This window comes from Ovis aries, chromosome 12 (genome assembly GCF_016772045.2).
Source record: "Ovis aries strain OAR_USU_Benz2616 breed Rambouillet chromosome 12, ARS-UI_Ramb_v3.0, whole genome shotgun sequence".
Lineage (NCBI taxonomy): Eukaryota > Metazoa > Chordata > Mammalia > Artiodactyla > Bovidae > Ovis > Ovis aries.
This window is the reverse complement of record NC_056065.1, coordinates 55,672,506-55,695,002: the sequence shown is the minus strand read 5'-3', so window position 1 is coordinate 55,695,002 and position 22,497 is coordinate 55,672,506. Positions and strand designations below refer to the sequence as shown.

Here is a 22,497-nt window from a genome sequence, read left to right as displayed (position 1 = left end):
AAGTCGGTGCCAGAGGAGAGTTTAAGCGGAAGGAATGTCTGGGATATACATCCCCTTGCAGCCTCAGGACACCTGCAGGCCCCAGTCGAGCAGAATGGCGGGATGGCGTTAAGGGAGCCCTTACAGTTTCGGAAAGCATAAAGTTAGAACTGGTACATTTGGTAAATGGTGACTCAGGAGGCAAACCATTTTCATGGTCTGAAAGAGAGCTCCAGATTACACACACAGTGCCTGTGCAGTCACTGCAAGCTGAGATAAGCATTCAAATTCACTGTCAGCCAAATGTTTTGAGTTTTCATGTCCAAAAAAAATGAAAATTAGAAAGTGTTCCTCTGCTCTGAGAGAGTCGCATGTGGAATTTCAACCCACGAAAGTATGACCTTCTGATTCAAACTAAAAGGATGGTCTCTTTTGCTTGAGGTTAAAAAGGGGAAAAAATTCATAATTAAGAAATTTAAAATTGCTTTGGCAACCCCCTGCCCCACACCTGCAAACAAAAGAGCTGGTGCTAGGTGGGATTTGGTCTCTTAATTCAAGAATCAATCTTCACCCTGCCATGAGGAAGTCTATTTAGAGATGGGAGAGAATAAGAATGAGAGACGACCCCCCTTCTCCTGTTACCTGTGAGGGCCGCGGTGTCCGCCTTCTTGCTCTCCTGGTTGCCCCTCTCAGCCCACACGTAGACTTCATAGGCCTCCCCCGGCCTCAGGCCTGTCAGGACAGTGCTGTGCTGCTCCCTGGGCACCGCCGTGTCCCTGGTCTCCCCGTCAGCGGAGATGTAGCGCACCATGTACTTATCAATGACCGCCCGGACTGGGTCCCAGGAGACCGCCACTGTGTCTTCGGTCACTCGGTCAGTGACCACATTGGTTGGACTATCGATTTCTTCATAAACATAACACAAGAACGAAAAATTAGAGAAGACCTCTGGCTGGTCAAGGTTTCAAATGTTTCAAGGTTGCATTCTTCTGGACCACCTGGTTCCATAGTCTGTGCAATGCAAGACTCTCCATCATCTATGACAGGGGACAACTGGCCTCTGCTTGAACCCTACGCTGAGAAAGGGCTTCCTGATGGATGTCCATTTTCAGACCACTGAACACATTAGAGAAAGCTCTTCCAAGTGTGGCCACTTGAAGGGGCTACGCCTTCAAGTATGTCTACCCTTGGTGGGCATGGAGAATACAATTAATTCCTCTTCCCAGAGACCATTCAGCAGGTGGATGGTCTCTTCCTGTACTGTGCTGTGCTTAGTCACTCAGTCAGATCTGACTCTTTGTGACCCCACAGACTGTAGCCTGCCAGGCTCCTCTGTCCATGGGGATTCTCCAGGCAAGAATACTGGAGTGGGTTGCCATGCCCTCCTCCAGGGGATCTTCCCAACTCAGGGTCTCCAGCACTGCAGGTGGATTCTTTACCATCTGAGTCACCAGGGAGGCCTGGTCTCCTCCTACTTCTCCCCTAATCAAAACAGCTTCACCTCTCTAATTTATGCACTTGTAAATTAAAATCTATTCTATCATATTATAAACTTATATTACCAACTTCCCACTTAGTTTCTAGACTCGGCATTTACATCTAGACATGCTCTTGTCGTTCCCTTTTCTAAGAAAAATTCCCAGAACTCAATTCATTCATTCAACAATTCACTGAGCATCCATTCCATGGCATGGAATGTAATGGCTCTCAGGAATCACCAGTTAACAGGACAGTCAAAAATCCCTCTTCATAAAGACTTCATATTCTAGAAGGACGAACCCAGAACAAAATGTCACAGACACTTTACCCCTCAATAACAGCCTCAGCCCAGAGCCTCAGAAAATTCCTGTTTTTTTCATACTTGTCCCAGTTACCCCAGGGGTTTTCAACCTTTGTCAACCAAGGACACCTACTAAGTACCAGCACCAGAGGGTCTACTTCAGAAGGTCTGAGATATGCCCTGACATCTCTATTTAAAAAACAGATACGCAAAACTGCACAGGTGATTCTGATGTACATCAAAGGTTGAGGATCTCCACATTAAACCACATCTTCCCAATTTTTGCATATTGTACATGTCCTGGACCCACCATTTATCCTCATTATATTTTATCTTACAGATTCCATTTATAATTTAGTCTTTTATCCAAGATGCCCACTTTCCTTTCCAGGTTCTTACCATTTGCAAACTTAATAAGTGATTCATCTGAGTGCACCCATCAAGGTCACTGATAAAGATGCTTGCCCCAAGACCCTGTCTTACATATAGATTGGTATCCTTCTGGGTGAAGACACACAGAAAGGAAATCTAAGCGTTTTTCTTCTTCCTCATCCTGCTCTAGTTCTCTTGGCCAAGGATTTTCCAGGAGAGAAGTTACAACTTTACATAGCTATGTTCTTTGACATCAGTGCACTTTTCTTGAGTGCAGTGGCCGTGTTTTGGTGCAAGGAAATGAAATACATTCTATCACCAGACAGTGCATATTTTATTTAATAAATCAACTGCCATTTATTGACCACATATCAAGTGCCAGGTGCTTTTAATTCCTGACTTTATCAGACCTCATAGTAACAACATAAGGCATTTACCAGGTTCTCCATGTACTAGTTTGCAAAATTAATAATGGTTACCATTTTGAGATCACTAATTATATGCAAGACTCAGAGAAATTAGATAAATTGCCCAAACTACACAGACAGTAAATGGTAGATCCTGACTCCTTCTTTAAACAATCACACTGAGTGTCTACTTGGAGCCAGAGACTCAGCAGTGGTATGAGTTAAACTGTGTCCCCTTACCAAAAAGATAAATCTAAGTACTAAACCCCAGCACCTCAAAATGTGACTTCATTTAGAGGTCTAGAGACATAGGGTTAAAAATGAGGTCATTAGGGTGGTAGAACCGATCCTTATAAAAGGGGGGAGTTTGGACACAGACACATACAAATGGAAGACAAGATGAAGACACTCAAGGAGGAGACAGACGTGTGAACACGCATCCCAGTGTTCACTGCAGCACTGTTCTCAAGAGCCAAGACACGGAAGCAGCCTAAAGGTCCATCAACAGAGGAACGGAAAGAAGATATATATTAATATGTATCCGTATACACACACACAATGGAACACAGCCGTTAAAAAGAACGAAAGAATGCCATTTGCAGCAACATGGATGAACCTAGAGAATGACTTCTCAGTAAGTCAGAGAAAGAGAAATATCACATGATATCCCTTATATAATGGGATCCTAAAAAGCCATGAAACAAATAAACTTGTTTACAAAATAAAAACAGGTTCCCAGACTTAGAAAGCAAACTTATGGTTGCCAGAGGGGAGGATGGGGGGAAGGGATAGTTCGGGACTTTGGGATGGACATGTACACATGGCTATATTTAAAATGGATAACCAACAAGGACCTACTGTATAGCACAGGGAACTCTGCTCAATGTTACGTGGCAGCCTGAATGGGAAGAGAGTTTGGGGGAGAATGGATGCATGTATGTGTACAGCTGAGTCCCCTTGTTGTCCACCTGAAACTATCACGATATTGTTGATAGACTGTACTCCAATACAAACAAAAAAGTTAAAAAAAAAACAACAAAAACAAGGATTGCCAACAAACCCCAGAGGCTGGAAGGGACAAGAAAGGATCCTCCCCTTGAGCTGTCAGAGAAAATGTAGCCCTGCTGACACCTTGATTTCAGACTTCCAGCCTCCACAACCAAGAGACACTCAAGTTTTGTTTTAAGCCACCCAGGTTTTGGTACTTGGTTATAGCAGCCCTGGGAAACTAATATAAGCAATGAAGAGAATAAAGACCCTCTACGAGGGAGCTTACTTTCTCTTGGAAGAGCCAAACAGTAAACAAGTGGGGACAGTGTTAGGAAGCCCAACAGGGCAAGGTAAAGGAACTAGAAAGTGAGAGAAGAAAGATACTTGGGATTTTAGAAGGAAGGCCAGTGAGAAGGTAACATCTGAGCAAACAGCAAAGTGAAAAGAGGCATCGGGCCATGGACAATCTGGGGGACCTCACTTCAGGCAAAGGTAGCAGCAAGTTCAAAGGCCCTGCTCCATGTATTCAGGGAACAGCAGTAGGCCAGGGCATCAGGACAGAGTAGGGGAGGGGGTTGAGTGGCTGAAAGTGAGGCTAAGGAGGCAAGGGGATGCTTTTGAAAGCCATTGTAACAACTTGGCTTTTGCACAGAATGAGATGAGAAGCTTCTGGGGGTGGCAGAGGCGGGTGGTGGTTCACAGAATAGTATGATCTGACATGTTATAAAAGGACCCCTCTGGCTGCTGGAGAGAGTACAGACTATCGCAGGTCAAGAGCGGGGTCCCCTCGGAGGCCGCTACAACAGTTTATGTGTGAGATGACAGGAACGTGGACAACCGTGGCAGATGAAAGAGGACTGGGGAGACTGCAAAGACAGAGCTGCCAGAGTCCGCTCGGGAATTTGACGTGACTATAATGACTTGTCGGTTTGGGTCTTGAGCAATTTGCAGAAAGTGGTGACATTTACAGAGATAGGGAGATCTTTGGTACTGGTATCACAACAAATGCTAAAGGAACTTCTCTAGGCAGGAAACACAGAGATGGGGAGATATGAGGGAGGGTAGAGTCTCCGGAAGAGGCTGAGGAGAGGAATGGAATCAAAGGTTTGCTTTTGGACTTATTAACTGGTAACTGGTAGAGTCAAGATTTGAATCCATTCCCATCTACCTAAGACTACAAATTTCCATCTTATACCACTACCATTGGCCTCTTCTTCTTCTTCTTTTTTTAGTATTTATTTGTTTAGCTGCATCCAGCCTTGGTTGCAGCACACAGGACCCTCATTGTGTTATGCGGGATTTCAGGCAGACTCCCTAGCTGTGGCGCGGGCTCAATGGTTGCGCACGCAGGCTTAGTTGCTCCGAGGCAAGTGAAGTCTTAGTTCCCCCACCAGGGATTGAACCTATGTCCCTGGGATTGTAAGACCGATCAGGGAAAGGCCCCCATCAGCCTCTTCTTATGAAACTATGACTACTACTAAGAATGCAAAAAAAGTGAAAGTGTTAGTCGCTCAGTCGTGTCCAACTCTTTACTACCATAGCCCACCAGGCTCCTCTGTCCATGGGATTCTCCAGGCAAGAATACTGGAGTGGGTTGCCATTCCCTTCTCCAGGGGATCTTTCCAATCCAGAGATCAAACCCAGGTTTCCCACACTGCAGGCAGATTCTATACCATCTGAGCCACCAGGGAAGCCCACTACTAAAATGATAATAATAAGTTGCAAATAAAATAAAGTATGATCTGAAAATTCCTTGCCACCTGAAATCCAGCAGCACTGGTGGACTGGAGGGGCAACTAGAAAGAGGGCATGGTTCCAGACCATCACCTCTTGAGACCTGGGCTGGGCGTACCTCACACCCACTGGCAGAGTGGGCCTCTTGGGATGAAAGGGCAGTGCGTTCAGAACACAGACACCAGAAGGGCCTCGTCCTGGGCCTCTGGAGGCTCAAGCAGGCTCTACGAGGATGCTCAGGAGAAAGTGTATTCCCCGAGGGAGAGGGCTCCCTCCTCACCCCATTGCCCCTTTCTGTGCAAAGCATGATTCTGCACATGTCAGGGAGGAAATGAAGAGAGCCTCCAATGGTAATACGTCACTTTGGGGAAATCAGTGCTCAGTTGGGAGTGGGGACACTTTGACTGGCAAAGTGAGGATGGGGAACCCCCAGAGAGTCCTGCCTCTTGAAGTCCCTGGCCCCCATCCTCTCCCACATCTGTACAACCCCCAGGCCTCTCTCCACCTCTCCCTGCCCCAGACCAGTGCTTGCCACTATGGCTGCCAGGACCCTCAGCCCAGGCCCACAGCTTTGTAGGGTGCAGGCTGCCTGCATGTGCACCTCTGTCGAGATCCATCACATCCACATGGCTGGATGGAGGAAGCCTTATGTTATCATAATCAAGTTTGACAGAATACTATATGAAAAGCACCTGGCATGTAGTATGTGGTCAATCAATGGCACCTGGCTTTTTCAACACATTATAGTTTTACAGGTCATTTGCAAAAAGTGAGGTTATGTAACACACCACTTCTTAGAGAAAAAAAAGCACATAGGAATAAGCATGAGACAAGGGGCTACCTCTAGGATTACACACCAGTTTAGCTCTGTGGCAGCCACTACAATACTCTAATATCTGGGAAACAGAGATCAGAAAGATTAGAGAATGACCCTCAAAGAAGAAACTGAATGTTTCCATATATCCCCTCATTTTTGGATTTCCTTTCTATCTAGATAACCGCAGAGCATCAAGGAGGCTCCTGCTAGTTTACTATTTTATACATAGTTGTATATATTATATATGTCAGTCCCAGTCTCCCAATTCATCCCACCTCCTCTTTCCCCGCTTGGCGTCCATACACTTGTTCTCAATGACTGTGTCTCTATTTCTGCTTCCCAAATAGGTTCATCTGTACCATTTTGCATATGTATAACTGATTCACTTTGCTATACAGCAGAAACTAATACAACATTGTAAAGCAACTATACTCTGATAAAACGTTTTTTAACATAAACAGTAATGAGGGCAGGCTTGCCTTTACATATAATAAAAGTATGATAAGTCCAAAAAAAAAAGAAAGATGAAGGAAGTCTTTTTCTAAAAAAAGATAGAAAGAAAAAGAAACTGAATTCTTTCCATCACTGCCTCTGGATTAAGGACAGTCCTAAAGAGATGTGTTAGACTGCATCTGTCCCACTTGGGTGAACAGGGCTAAGCTACCACCAAGGTTTATGGGAACCGATCCAGGGAAGTACAGATTTCTGGCACAAGGCCTGATTTTGACACACAGCCCTGAGGCTCCTCCTCCTCCCGGCAACAGTCCCAGCAACCCCAGGAACAGAGAAGAACCAGGGAAAAGCCATCTTGGCTATGAAGTGAGAAGGTAGGAGGCAAAATAGAATCATAGCACGTCAGGGTTACAGAGACCTCACTCAGAGAGGACATGTGACTTCTCCAAACTCATAGAGTCAGTGAGAGGCCAGGCCAGCCTGGAACTTGGGACTCCCTGCCCCCTTTCTCTCAACTCCCTAACAACAGCAACAACAACTGAAGTGTTTAAGAGGCTCTTTAAAGAGCTGCTCCTCTCCTTGGTAAATTTCAGGATGGGAATCGGATGCCAAGATACAGATGTAGAAGGAAAGTCTCAGTGATAGGACCCCCTACAATGCACTACATCCCTGGAAGGAGCCAACTTATCCGGACCAAGACCTCCCTCTCTGCCAAGAACGAATATGGGGAACATAAATAGTCTTTTCCATGGAACAAAGCCTTTTAGTAGCCTGCTGCAGCTGGCCAGATCCGAGATGAGTCACAGCCGTGGCTCAACTGGGAGATGGGCCCTCCTACCCTAGCCCCAGCTTCCTCCTCAGGCTGCAGTCTCCCACCTGCTAGACACTAGCAGCCCTGGTGGGAACTTTCTCAGGGCCATGGGAGTGAGGGACATCTAAGACAAGAGTTATGTGGCTTGATAGGAGAGGTTCACTTTTGAGTGCATGTATTAGGTGGCGCCAATGGTAAAGAACCTGCCTGCCAGTGCAGGAAACATAAGAGATGCAGGTTCGATTCCTAGGTCAAGAAAATCCCCTGGAGGAGGGCATGGCAACCCATTCCAGTATTCTTGCCTGGAGAATCCCATGGACAGAGGAGCTTGGCAGGCTATGGTCCACAGGGTCGCAGAGAGTCGGACACATCTGAAGCGACTTAGCACACACACACTCAAATAAAGGTGAGGCCCATTTCAGAGAGATCTACAAACTGGGGATACAGAAAAGGCAACTATGGAGTTCTAGCGCGTAAGGACAGGTTATTCTGCTTTATAACAAGATTCCCCCACATGGCTGGGTAGGGTTACAGCTGTCCTGGGTCTATGCTGACATACTCAACAGCACGGGTCCATGCTCCAACCCACGGCCACAGGCTTAGGGACAGCCTTCTCCATTCACAACAGCCACATGTGAGCCACCTAGCTGGCATAGTGGAAAAGGGCACAGTCAGGGCCTAAAATCTACGGAGACATGGGCTTGAGGTCAGGGACCAGGGACAGGGCCTACACTACTATTCTGGAGGTGAGTTCACTGAAGAGGTATGTATAGTACCTCTTCAGTATAGAACTATAGTAGCTATGTTTTCTCAGGTCTCCTCCACTGCTGTTCACTGTGGCAAAAAAGTTATTCAAAAGATATCACATGTAGAAAATGTGCTCACAGAGATCAATCCATCTTCCTGCTGTCCTCCTCTAGCTTTGCATATGGAAAGCAACCCTAAACTCAAATGTCATTCACTAGTTTACTCTGAATCTCCTAAACTTTGTAGGCCTCAACATTCTCATCTGTAAAATGCGAATAACAATGCTTGCAATGTTAGTAGAAGGACCAAAGATAATGTTCATGAAGCCCCTCTGTACCTAGAACACAGCGGGGCCTCAAAGGCTAGAGATTCTCATTATTTTTCAGCTACAGGGTGTAGATGTGAGGTGGCTGTGAGAGACAGGAATTCTGAATGATACAGAAGCTCATCATGAAACAAAAAGGAGCTAGAGAAGGAAAGTTTTAGGGGCTGGGCCATTTCAAATGAAGCACTGTGTATGGGAAGCAATACCAAGTGAAAAGGATAGTAAGAGTTGCCAAAACTTATTTCATAGCACAGTCTCAGGGGAAAAGTTCTGAGAAAACTGTTAACAAGTGAATATGCTAGACCGTATGTTCTAATGTGCCTGGGAACACGGGAGATTATGAAAAAGCAAGGGGTCCTTTGTTTCAGACTCACTATGGAAAGGCATGAATTACAGACGTTATTACAAAATCATAAACATAAAAAAGTAAGAGGAGGAATTTGAAACTCATGCAGTCCAACTTTCCACGTTACAGATGGAGCACCACCTCTCACTGAGGGGCCTGCCTCTCTGGCCATCTGATGCGATGCAGCTGCGAGGGTCTGATGGGGAAGTTTGGGAACCCTTCTCCCTGGGGACCCTGGCCTGGCCGGTGCGTGCTTCTCCAGAAGCTGACCTGGTCCTGAGGTTTTTAGAAGTGCTTTTCAGTGCACTTTGAGCATGTTAACAGGGTAAGATTTTCCAGTCGACACTTTCTCTTCCATGGTCTGAGTTCCACCAAGTGATTCGTTAAATGGAAAATATCTAAACTGTGCCAGCTCCACCCTGTACGTGCATATACCATTCTTATATTCCAGTGTGTTTTTCCATCTCATGGAATGCAAAACATCTGGAGAAAAGAGAGATTCTTCCCCTCCCTCTTACATTAACAGTCTAGCCAGGTGTGAGAGTGTTTCCTGACCTTAGAAATTATTGTGTCTTTTTTTGTCATGTTAATAAGGCACATAATACAAATTTATTTGCAACCCAATAAAATATCCCATCCTGCTTTTAGAATATAATAAGCAATAAAAATACTTCTTGAACGCTCATGTTCTAGCTAGGATAATACACTTGAAAGTTTAACTGGCAATTCAAGGCCATTTGTAATTAAATGCTCTAGAAATTCAGGGGCACAGATGGTTGCCATTTAACATGGTCCTAGAAGACCTCAGCGGAGCGGCCAGTGTAGGGGCTGACCTGGAGGGATGTGTGATGTTACTTCTGTGAGCCCTTGAAAGGCAGGGACCAGGGCTCATCATCTATGTATCTAGAGGAACCGTGTCTCTAGGACCCAATGATACTCGGCAATTAATGCTTGTTGACAGACTTAATTGACAGCTAGAGATAACAGTGGAGAATTTTCCAGGCAGGGGTAACAACACGAACAAACCCACGAGGTAGAGAGAAGTCTTCTGTGTTAGGGAACCCCAAGAAGAGTCCAGTTGCAGGAAGGCTTCCTGGGGGGAAATTCTGGCCCAGGTTGGATGGGCCAACAGAAGCCAAGATAAAACGAATCTATCTTACCCAAGACAAGGAGAAGCCACAGAATTTTAGTCAGGGAGTAAAGAGTATGAAAATTAACCAGAAATTCCCTGGTGGCTCAGATAATAAAGAATCTGCCTGCAGTGCTGGAGACTCAGGTTCCATCTCTGGGTCACGATGATCCCTTGGAGAAGGGAAAGACAACCCACTCCAGTATTCATATCTGGAGAATTTCATGGACGGAGGAGCCTGATGGGCTACAGTCCATGGGGTCACAAAAGACACTACTGAATGACAGAAACTTTCAATTTCACAATGAACAGGGAAATAAATGTAGGTGCCCTTTTAGTTTTGCGTCCACCAAAGTGGACATCCTGGGTTCCAGTCCCAGCCCTGTCACTTCCAAGCTGGGCAATCTTAAGCTTAATTTCTCTAAGCCTCAGCTGTTTCATATGTGACTTAAAAATAATGATAAGACCTATCACACAGGATTATAATCAGAACTAAATGAGATAATTCATGAGCAGTGCACAGTTAGTATAATGCCTGGGGCATGGTAAGCTCTCGATTAATTCACAGCTAAAGAAAAAGCCTCTAGAAGCAAGGAAAGACCTGCCATTTTCCAACTCACTGATGGTGATTCACTAGTCCACCGTTCATGCAGGCTGTACAGTACACACTGTATGGTTAAAAAATTAATGTATATTTTATCCTTTATGATTGCCCAACTATATAATTCTTTCACATCCCAGCTATGCAATCTGTTAGGCAGCCAAAACAGTGAATTCAATTCTTGCACCATGTCATTCTTATTCTCACCACTCCAACCAGCTATTGCCAGGACTGAATTAAAAAGAACTACAAAACTTTTCAAGAAAGTCTCCAAATTCAAATACCCCTTCTTTGCCGGCTCCAAGGATTAGCCTTTACTCAGCGACATCAAGCTCACAGCCTCCCAACGTGACTTGGCAGGAGCACAGAGTGTTTGCACGAGGCTCACAATTCAATACGGGCTCAAGCACTGTCTAAAAACTAAAAATTACATAGGACATCTTGCATATAAAACTACCATGATTTCAAATTCTTTTCTGATTAATAAATTACAAACTTACTGTCAAATATTACTGATTCATAGCAACATTTGTCATCATATATTTTCTTAATCCACAGATGCTAAATCTATTGCTACTCCCCTGCGAAAGTCTTTAATATCTCTTGACATTTTAAAGCAAACTCCCTGAGTGTGTTTGTCATGAAAAAACACCTAAATGACAAGAAAAAAGTTATAAATCACCTGTCTTGGGTACTGTGGAGCTGTGTGCCTAAGTCCAAGATAATAAATGCCTTGGAAAGAACCCAGTGATTGAAGCTATTAAAATAAGCAGAAAGGTGTTGGAAATGGCCTATCCCCTTGACTCCAAGAGCCAGGTGGAGATTTTCAACAGCAAGAAAAATGTGAGATAGAAGAAGTTTGCTTCCCCTCTCCTGCCCCACAACCCTCCCCTAGAAATGTCAGTGCACAGAGAGACTGGCTGTCTCTGTACACAGAAGTACGGAGTTTTTATCCAAAGAGGAGTCAGCCACGAATATAGCAGACCGCGAGCATGGGGTGCATTCACAGTGCCTCCACGTGGTTCTTACCTGTCCTGCCATTCAGAAGAATCGGCTTGCCCTCGAGGTCTCCCCTCATGGGGATGACTGTGATCTTATATTCCGTCCCCGGCTGCAGACCTGGAAACAAGCAGCCAATGCCGGGTTGAGTACGGGCTCTAGACCCTGGAGCCCCAGCACTGCTCTTCTGGGGATTCGGCAGGGCGAGGGGCGGGGCTGTGCATCTCCCCTCAAGACTACAGCCTACCTAAGGCAGCTGAAGAGCTGCAGGACCAGCGGAACATGAGGCATAACTGAGGAGTTTACGGGTCAGAATGGCCGAGATGAATCTGATGAGGCTCCGGTTTCTTCCTTGGGCCATTAAGCACATATTTCCCAATTGTATCTATAGCCCAAATGTTTTTCTGCTCCCGACAATCATTTTCCCTCAAAAGTTTCTTTCCTTCCTATTGTAATAATTCACTTAACTTCTTCCTCTTCATTTTCTTTTTTGGCTTCACTTTACTCAGCCTTTTCTGTTTCTTTTTTGTTCTTAATTTTTTTTGTTTCTCTGTAGCAGCCACCTGAATGCTTGTTTCTCGTGGCACAAAAATTCAGACTTTGGTGACAAAATGCAGGCAAATGGTAGAATGTATGAGGCACACCCCACAAAACATTGAGAACCCCAAGATGACCTCTCAAGACAGAAATCAGAGGGTGGAGGGCAGGACAAAACCCCAGAGGGGGACGTACCAAGGAGCCCCTCACTTGCACCAGCCCCTTCCAAGGCCATGTGCTTGGGCATTCATGCTTATGTGTCACTTTTCTTAAAGAGAGTCCTGAAGACTGCAAGCCTCAGGTGCCACAAAACATTACCCAGCCCTGTGTGGCCCCATTGTGGCAGCCATCTGATTTCCAGTCTTCCAGTGTTTGCTCAGTCACCTGTGATGAGGAATGCCCCACTCCTGGCTGCCTAGCTCAACTCCTTCCACATATGGCACTGAACAAACCAAGTTCAACCAATTTCTCAATGTCTCTCTCTCTCCCACACCACATACACACAGACACACACTCAGTTCTTCCAAAAAGAAAGCTTGTCTGCCATCAAATCCCCTCTGAGACACAGAGGCTTCCAAGGGGTTAGCTGACTTGGAAGAACATTTCAGACGTGTAATCTGCTACCCGGGTGCTCCGAGATCCTGGAGTCAGCCCTGGGATGCTGGCGCAGAGTCTTCAGGCCCCTCAGAGTGGGCTGACCTCTGTGAGCTCCTGGAGTCAGGGTTCAGGTGATTCTCAAGGCCTCAGAATCCTCTGTGCACAGCTGAGCCCTGTAGCTGCTGGTCCCCCCTGCTCACACAGTCCCCACCTCAGCATCCACACCAAGCATCTCGCCTCCCCAGTGCTGGCTCTTACCCGTGATGTCATATCGGCTCTTGGGGTCACCGCTCTTGGGCACGGTGACCTCGGCCACCTCTTGCCCTGTCAGGGGGCCATACTGCAACTTGTAGTAGTCCACCTCGGTCAGGGGGTTCTCCCATTCCACATCAAGGGAGTTCTCCGTCTCATCCGTCACCCAGGCAGTGCCAGGCACAGCAAGATCTAATGCAGGGGTCAGGGAGGGCAAGAGAAAGCGGTGAAGACCAGGGGCCCCGTCTGCAACAGGCTGTTGGCTACCAGGTCAGCTCCCATTCTTGACACTCTGAATGCAGGCTGCAGCCCCAGGACATGTCCTTAAAATGTGTCCTAACACATAACTGTTGGTTTTCACACTGTCCATGGAGGACAGACTGTCTTCCAGGAAAACTTCTTCCCTATCCCAGCCCATCAGATGCCAAGCAACCCTCCCCATCAACGTTGCCACGGCCAAGACCTGAACCTCAACTCTGAGGCCAGCTGTCAACACACTCGGCGTTGGGGGGCAGTCACACAGCTCTGAACCAAACATTCACTCTTTAGCTCTTCAAAGACACAGCCCCATGACAAGACTCTCAAGGCCTTGTGGAGTTTGAGAAATATATTTCAAATTTCCTGGAATGCAACACTGGTAATACAACCAGCTCCTTCCTCAGTCTCCCAAATTACAGTTGCTTCCCTTTCTCTCAAATTCTCCTGTAAGATTTACCCCTAGGCAAAACTGTAAAATGGAAGAATTTTAACTTGGTCCTTTGAAGGATTCTTCCTGCACCTTCTACCAGATTTTAGTACCTCTCCCAGATACCTGATATCCTCAGCTGCTCTACCTATTGATCCTGTGAGGGAAGAAAGTAACTGTATAGTTCTTCATGCCCTGCTGGCTCAGTCAGTAAAGAATCCACCTGCAATGCAGGAGTTCAGTCGTTAAAGTCGTGTCCGACTCTTTGCAACCGAATGGAGTGTAGCCCATCAGGCTCCTCTGTCCATGGGATTTTCCAGGCAAGAATACGGAGTGGATGGCCATTTCCTTCTCCAATGCAATGCAGGAGACTAGAGTTCAATCCCTGGGTCGGAAAGATCCCCTGGAGAAGGAAATGGGACACCCACTCCAGTATTCTTGCTTGGGAAATTCCATGGACAGAGGAACTAAGCAGGTTACAGTTCATGGGGTTGCAAGAGGTGGACACGACTGAGCAACTAAACCATACCAGTGCCACATGAAGTATTAATGGCTAAATGTTCACCCGTCCACTCAGGAGAAAATGAAAATATGATGCCTGTTACCAAGGAATGGATTGCTGGCGTGGCTCTGCGGGAAGGACTTTCGGGTACTGGTGGTGGAGTGGGGTCTGGGTCCCTGGGAGTGCTTTGAATTCCAATGGTCACCTCCCAGGCCAGTCTCACCTGGCCTGAAGTTTGGAACAGGAAAGACAAGCCCTAGACTCTCAGCCTCGCCCCTCTCCTCACCTCCCATGCCTTGGTTCTGAAGGTGTTCCCACCAGGCTGACTGACCCTTTGTCAAGGACACAGAACAGAGAATTTGTGTATTGGTCAAGGGGCGAAATCTCAACGCCTGTGTCTCTGAATGTTTCTGAATCTCTCTGTTATGGGTAAAGAGCTTCTCGGAGCCTTTTCCCTGAAGCACTCCCTCTGCCTTTCACCTGCCAGCCTCCAGGTTCTTCCCCAAGGATGGCAGTTCCTTGAGGGAACAACAGGTCAAGAGGTGAATAATGAAAATGACCCAAGGGTTACAGAAGGGGTACCACATGGCTCACAAGCGAAAAACCAGGAACTTCATGAAAGAGCTCAAGGTGAGCATGGGGATAAGTGTCTCTCAGGCTGAGGGTCCCCAGAGGAACAAACCAGAAAGGATTTCACTTGAATTGGATTAGACGACTTTGCAGTCATCTTTGCAGGATTTTACAAGTCCCCAGGGCAAGAAACCAGGAGTAGTTGCTAAGACTTTCAGAACTGATGTCTCTGCTCTTCATTGAGAGACTGTGGGCACTGTCCTGGCTGAAGACAGGGGCAGTCAGACAAAAACAGAAAGAGAAAAGCAGCCCAACAGCAGGGCGCTGGCTTGACTCTCGCAGGTGGGCCTCTGTGTTCTCCCATTGAACACACACAATTTCACAGGGACTTCCCTGGTGGTTCAGTGGGTAAAACTCTGTGCTCCCAATGCAGGGGCCCAGGTTTCATCCCTTGTCAGGAAACTAGATCCCACATGCATGCCGCAACAAAGATCCTTAGTGCCACAACCAAGACCGGGAGCAGCTTAAATAAAGAAACACAATTTCACAGGACATCAGCAGCAGACAAATTAAGATGAAACAAGACCATTCCAAGATCATGTCTGCACACAGGCCAAACATGAACCAAACATTGTCCAAATCACAAAAATGACTAAACATCCTCCCTTCTGACTAATATGAGTGACTATTCCCCCTCCCTTTTTTTAAAAAAACCAATGACAGCTTTAGTCTCCCTCTAGTCTGCCCTCTTTCTAGATAAGATTCACTAAGATACCAATCACAGGATTATCCCCAGTTCATGACAGTAGGCAATCGAAAGTAAATCCCTGCTTCCCTAACCCTTCTCTCAGATCACCTAACACAAGTCCAAATCCTACATCAGACCCCTCAAACACCGTCTTCCTGAGACACCCGTGGTCTGCCATTGCGTGTGCTCCCATGAGGCAACAATCAATAAACCCAACTTGTTCAACTACAGGGGTGTTCTGAGAGGTCTTCGGCTAGAGGGCCTTGACGATGGCAATCACAAACTGTCCTCCCAAAGAGGATAAGTCTTTCACGCTCTTTCAAACACTGAGCTACCCCTACCCTTCTCTATTCTTACCACCAAAATGGACAGGCAGCCAGATATTTCTACAAAGATATTGCATTCCAAAGGCCCATCCACCTGGATCTCCCTGGACTTTCCTTCAGAGTTTAGGGGAAAATGGAGGCAGCTCATTTTTATCACACCTAGAACAGTGCCTTTTTATTTTTTTAAAGTCACTCAGTCACGTCTGACTCTTTGCCACCCCATGGACTATGGACCCTAGAATCTATGGAATTCTCCAGGCCAGAATACTAGAGTGGGTAGCCTTTTCCTTCTCCAGGGGATCTTCCCAAACCAGGGATCAAACCCAGGTCTCCCACATTGCAGGCAGATTCGTTACCAGTTGAGCTACAAGGGAAGCCCAGGACAGTGCCTGGCAATGTTCAAATAAATGTTCAAGTGAATGTTCAATAAAGTATGCTGAGAAAAGGAATGAATTTGAATCACTCAAACAACTAGGTTTCTCTGAACAATTGAAGATCCTAGGGTTTCATAGGAATGAATAATTTCTAAAGAATAAGCAGTATGTTTGTCCTTCCAAACATCTTGGTAGCATTTAGTGGTGCCCTAGAGATTCTGTCCCTCCAGATCCATCTGCCTTCCTGTTCTGTATCCCAGATTATGACCTCTATGAAATGTATTAGCTGGGTTCCCTGGCCCTCTGATTTCCGGTCATGTGCAGCCAGTGAGAGTCACCAGAAGACCAGAGGGCAGGAGAGAGAGTTTGGGCAACTGTTCCCCTTCACTGCCTCCTGATGAGGACACAGTGGACTGCCTGTGTTCCTCTACCAAAGGCACTTCATCAGGCAGCCATCTCCTAAAGCTCTTTCTGGGTCCCAGTACCAACTTCCATCCCCTGCCCCTTCAGACTGGGGTGGATCTCCACTGACACCAGCCCTGGAGTATTTCATCATCCAAACCCTATCTATACCTTTATAAATAACCTCTTCACTAAACTTTCTAAGCTGCCCCGTTTGTTCCCTCTCTTTCCTGCTGAGATGAATCTAACTGATACAGGTGGCTTCAGCAGACCCCCAATCATACCAACTTGACCTTGTTCAGAGGCTCATTGAAGGCATGAGGATGCAGGTGTCCTCCATGGCTGCTTGTACATGAGTGCCAGGGCAACCAAAGAAAACTCTTGAGAGTCCCTTGGACAGCAATGAGATCAAGACAGTTAATCCTAAAGGAAATCAACCCTGAATATTTGTTGGAAGGGCTGATGCTGAAGCTGAAGCTCCAATACTCTGGCCACCTGATATGGAAAGCTGACTCACTGGAAAGACCCTGACATTGGGAAAGATTGAGGGCAGGAGGAGAAGAGGATGACAGAGGATGAGATGGTTGGATGGCATCATCGAGTCAATGGACATGAACTTGAACAAACTCTGGTAGATGGTGAAGGACAGGGAAGCCTGGTCTGCTGCAGTCCATGGGGTTGCTAAGAGTCAGACTCAACTGAGCAACTGATGAATAATAATCTCAGGGAATGGAGAAGAGCCTGTAATTCCCAATCCAGCAGGCTCCATCACTGGCTTGGAGGAGCAGAGTGAGGGGAATAAGAATGGAGACTTTTCTTCAGAACCTAGGATTGCTACAGCTGTATTTTACAAACTCCAATCCAGAGTAATGGCCTGAGTAGTAGCAGGGTACTTCTGGGGACGGTGGAAGATGTATAGAGCAGGACCTCTCCTGGGAAACCTGGCTGCTTCCTCACCTGTGGTGGCCAGTAGATGCTGCGGGCTGCTGGAAATCTCTTTCTTCACATTGCGCAGGCTCACGATGTACTTGGTTCCAGGCAGCAAACCACGGATCTCGTAGCTGTGCTGCTCCTTGGGCACTTTGATCTGCTTCACAGAGAGCTCCTTCCCCAGCGGGTAGTAGCTGAGGAGGTAGTGGTCTACCTGGCTGGAGGGCTCCCAGCTCACCAGCAGGGAATCCTCCGTGCTCTTGAGCAGCTGCAGTCCCTGGGGGGCGACCACTGCACACAGAATAGGAACAGGGGTAGAGACAGTGAGGGAACAGGGGTGGGGATCCACAGCCAAAACGTATTCCTTGAGCACCTACTTTATATTGGGTTGGACAAATCATAGTATATGGAAAATCCCAAATGAACTTTTTGGCCAATCCACTGCTTAACACTATGATGGTGGGTGTGGAGGATACACAGCCTGCATAAGGCACCACAGTGGACCCCCAGAAGTTATTATCTAGTTAGAAGTTAATATTGACCCCCTATGTTGCCAGTGATGCTCCAAGTCTTAGTTCAAAATCATCCAACCTATGCCTTTAGCAGAAGTTAACATTAATCTTTAAACAGTCCAGAGATGAGAAAGAAAGCTACAAAAAAAAAAGAGAGAGAGAGAGAGAAAGCGAGAGAGAGAGGGAGAGAGAACCAGCTGGGACCAAGATGGTGAATATGACCTCCAACAGACCCTGAGTCTTACTCTACCCTGAATTTCTATAGTGGCATATTAAAGTACATGCCTACCAGCAGCCTTGACTGGGACATTAGGAGTCAAAACAATGATAAAAAGAGAGTGGCACCCCACTCCTTTGAAAAAGCACTGCTCCTTCGCAGGCAGACTAATGTACACGGCTCCCCATCATTAACCTCACTCCTCCTTCCTTCGTTTCTACTCTTTAAAATTGAATCTCTCTTGCTAGGTGGGCCAGAAGTTGATCTGTGCACTTAGTTCCCGCTTCTCCATTCTTCGACCACTGAATAAAGCTTGTGCTGTAGGGATCTCAGCTTAAGTTTTATTATTGGCAGCTAGAACCGCAACCCTCCCCCAGCCAGGCAGAGAGCCTTAGCAGGGCCAAGGCCTGAGCAGGGTCTACAAGACTTCATTCAGTAACACCTACACACACACACACACACATACACATTAGATCACCTAAGACTACTGGTCCTCAAACCAGTGGTATCAGCATCACCTTGGAATTTGTTAGAAATGCAAGTTCTTGGGGCCGTACCTCAGACCTGCTGAATCAGAACCTCTGAGAGGCACCCAGGAATCTATTTTCACATGCTCTCCAGGGGATTCTGGAGTAGACTAAATAAAGGTGAGGTGCCCTACTTAGGACAAAATGTAAACTGATGGTTAAAGGGTGCCTGGACCATGCGAGCCGGGTCAGAAGAAAGGCAGGCCCAGGCACATCTCCGCTCTCACCCTGGGCGCAGTCCAGGCCGGTGAAGCCCTCCTCGCAGTAACACTCGCCCGTGTCACAGAAGCCGTGGCCGCTGCAGTCGCCGGGGCAGCGCTTCTCGCTGCAGTCCTCCGACGTGAAGTCCTCATGGCACTGGCAGACGCCACGCACGCATGTGCCATGACCGCTGCAGTTCTCAGGGCAGGCGGGGTAGGCACAGTCGGCGCCCACATAGGGCGGCTCGCACACGCAGCGGCCGTCCACGCAGCGCCCGTGGCCGCTGCAGGCACCGGGGCAGGCGAGCCGCTCGCAGTCGGCGCCCTCCCAGCCATGCTCGCAGTGGCAGCTGCACGTGTCCAGGGAGAAGGTCCCGTGGCCACTACAGTGGCGGCTCAGACCTGCGCAAGAGAGAGGGGAACAGTCAGCGGAGGCTGGAGGGCTTGTGAATAGGGACTCTCCATCCCTGAGAACCCTGAGAGCAGATGATTTCAGGATTCTGCAAGACTCCTTCTGTAGAGGAGGGTGGGGTCTATAGGGAAGACTAGGAGCCTGCCCTCTCCACCATGGGCCAGACTCGAACCTGCAAAATCTATACTTTATGCCTGAAAAGTCACAGAGACCACCCTAGCCTTTCCCTTTGCATCCCAAGTGCTCCTGTGACTTCACTTGGTCCCCCCACCACCACCCTGTAAAAGATGCTAATTATTTAGTACTTTTCTATGAAAGTGCCTTAAATGCTCCAACCTGGGTATCGGTGGGCCAGGTTATACTAAGGGGCAGGGCTCCTGGGATGGGCAGGAGAGAGTTAGGCAGGGTGGGAGTTTGTCTTGATTGGAGGAGCTGGACCTAGCAAGTCTGCGTCCTTAGGAAATGAGCTGTAGCTGAAGCCTGAAAGGTGGACCTACAGAATCTATGAAACAGCCCAGTCTCATTATGGGATGGGAGAAGGGTTAATTAACCAGGCTCCCTTCTCTAATTCCAGACAGCAAGAGGTAGTTGGAGGGTGGGGCAGTCCTGGTCTGCTCACCAGCCCCAGCTCCTGATTCCCAGAACATCCTCTTTCCTTCGTAAAAACTTTTGACGTTCGGGCTGCTCAGGGACAATTTAACGCTCTTTTATTGCCATTTTATTCCCCCGCCCCGTCCTCCGTGTCTAGTTCTGCATCTGGCCTATAGGAGGCGCTCTTAATGGTAGCAATTTCTTCTAGCATTAAAATGTATGCCGAAGTATCACTGATTATTATTCTCTGGAAAATAATATGAGCAGTTTATCTTGAAAAAAAAAATGTGGTGATGGAAGTTCTCACTGTTTGTAAAGTCAAATTGTAGTACTTTATTACTAACAAAAGGACAGTTTGCTGAATAATGGGCCAAGAAATCTTCTGTACATCGTCTCTAGTTCTCAGAACTAGACTAGCTGATAGAACTCTCCTCAACAGACAGTTGAGGACATGAGGAATTTGCCCAAAGTCACACACTAAAGAATGGAGGTTTGTACCCAGAACTGAGATTTGTACCCAAACCTGTCTAGCTCCAAGCCATCAGTCTTCTTTCCCCTCCAACCTGTCGCTTCCCCTTATGAAGGGAAATAGAGATCGGATCTACAGGTAAAACTGCACCCAGAAGCAGTCTCTTCTGAAAGCACTGACCCAAGAGTCCAGACTTTAAGAGTTGCTGGTCCCTCCCTGCTCAGGCTTGAAGATAACCCCTAGAGCTAGTACCAGTGATAACATCTCCCTTAGAGAAAACCCAGAGTGAGAGGCAGGGTGCTCACGAGCCTGGTAGAACACCCGGCGGTGCTCATTCAGAGTTTGTTGACTGGATACCAGGTGGTACACTCACCAGCTGCTCCTGGGCAACAGCGCTGGGCACTGCACCTCTCCTTCACCTCTGCCATCTCCTCCTCCAGCTTCTTCACCCGGGCCAGGAGGTCCCACACGCTGCCTGCCAGCTCACAGTCCTTCTGTGGCGTCTGCAGGCGGATGTTGTGCCTGAAGACGATATTCTGTTCCTCGGTCTCCTCTGGGGCCAGGAGCGAGGTTCCATCACCACGAAGGGGCTGTGGGTCAGCCTCCACCTGGACGACAGCAGACTTGGGCACGTCGATCTTGTAGGTGTGGCTGACGGTGACCTGTTGCTCCTTCTCGCTGCATCCAGAAGACTCGAGAGTGGCTGGGGCCGAGGTCGCCAAGAGCACAGAGCCCAGCAGGAGCACCAGGGGGAAGCAGAACCTCCCCTGGAGACCCATCCTTGGGGAGACAGGGAACCGATGCTCCTGGAAGCCTGCATCCAGAAGAACATGCAAAAGAAAGCCAGGGACATCTGCTGACGGAGATTGGCCTTTTTAATGGATTCTAAGGGTCCACGGGAAGCTGAGAAACCAGCAAAAAATTTTCATCCTCTATCTCCTGAGGGCTCGAATTAGATTACTTTTTTTGTTCCTTCTTCACACATTGCACATTCCTGCCTCCTGCTTTGCTGACACTGTTCCTACTCCCTGAGAGGCCCTCCTCTTCATTTCTAATTCTGTATTTCACCTGCACTTTAATAATAACAAGAACAACTTCTTGAAGTCAGGGCATACTTTGTGCCAAGCTTTGCTCACCCTAATCAATCCTGACAACACTAACAATTGTAGCTGTACGTGGGACACAAGTTGTGTGCCAGGCACTATTCTAAACATTCTACATTTATTATTTCATTCAGTCGTCACAACAACCCTTCATGGAATATATGGTTATCCCCATTTTAGAGACAGGGAAACTGAGGCACAGCTACCTCAAATGACTTGCCCACAGGCACACATGGCTGAGAGTGGCAGAATGTGAACCCAAGAAATCTTACACCAGAGTCCGTTCTGGTACCACGACATCGTGCTGCCTCATGAAGATGAGGAGGCAGAGGCTCATGGGACAGATGTGTTGACCTGGGTACCACGGCCAGAAAGGGCAGAACCTGTTCTCAGCCCTCCAGGCCAGTGTCCCACTCACCACCTCTGCCCACAAGCGAGCAAAAGAGCAGAATTTCTAATCAAAAATAACTTCCCCACAAAGTCTTCTCTCACACCCCCTCCCTCACCTCAGCCGGAAATTAGCTCTCCTTCTGCTGAACATTGGAGAAGGCAATGGCACCCCACTCCAGCACTCTTGCCTGGAAAATCCCATGGACAGAGGAGCCTGGTAGGCTGCAGCCCCATGGGGTCAAGAAGAGTCAGACACGACTGAGCAACTTCACTTTCCCTTTTCACTTTCATGCATTGGAGAAGGAAATGGCAACCCACTCCAGTGTTCTTGCCTGCAGAATCCTAGGGACAGGGGAGCCTGGTGGGCTGCCGTCTATGGGGTCACATAGAGTTGGACATGACTGAAGCGACTTAGCAGCAGCAGCAGCAGCTGCTGAACAGTCAGAGCAGTGTATGGGTCCCTCTGAGCATCTCTTAGTAGTGATTCTTGTCTTGTAATTACTCTTGGATGCAACCTGTGTCCACACAAGACTAAGCCTTTTAAGGCCAGGACCCAGAGCCAAGTCCTCTAGGGGACCACCCTCAAGACAGGAGTACAGAGCCCCACATGCTGAGGGGTTCAGTCAGCCTCCAACTCCTTTGGTGCTCAGGTGATTAGTAAGT

General features: G+C 47.5%; 1 protein-coding gene across 1 annotated transcript in view; it reads right to left on the bottom strand.

Moving 5' to 3' along the window:
• Positions 1–21,151, bottom strand: part of TNN (tenascin N) — a 59,695-nt gene extending 38,544 nt beyond the window's left edge. Inside the window, exons 1-6 of the mRNA XM_042229129.2 lie at positions 20,715–21,151; positions 18,897–19,271; positions 17,441–17,704; positions 12,883–13,068; positions 11,521–11,610; positions 622–885 (exon numbers count right to left, since the gene is read on the bottom strand). Of these exons, the coding sequence (XP_042085063.1) occupies positions 622–885; positions 11,521–11,610; positions 12,883–13,068; positions 17,441–17,704; positions 18,897–19,271; positions 20,715–21,120 (1,585 nt within the window). The 5' untranslated portion in view covers positions 21,121–21,151. The remainder of the gene's footprint in view (positions 1–621; positions 886–11,520; positions 11,611–12,882; positions 13,069–17,440; positions 17,705–18,896; positions 19,272–20,714) is intronic.
• Between the last annotated feature and the right edge of the window lie 1,346 nt (positions 21,152–22,497).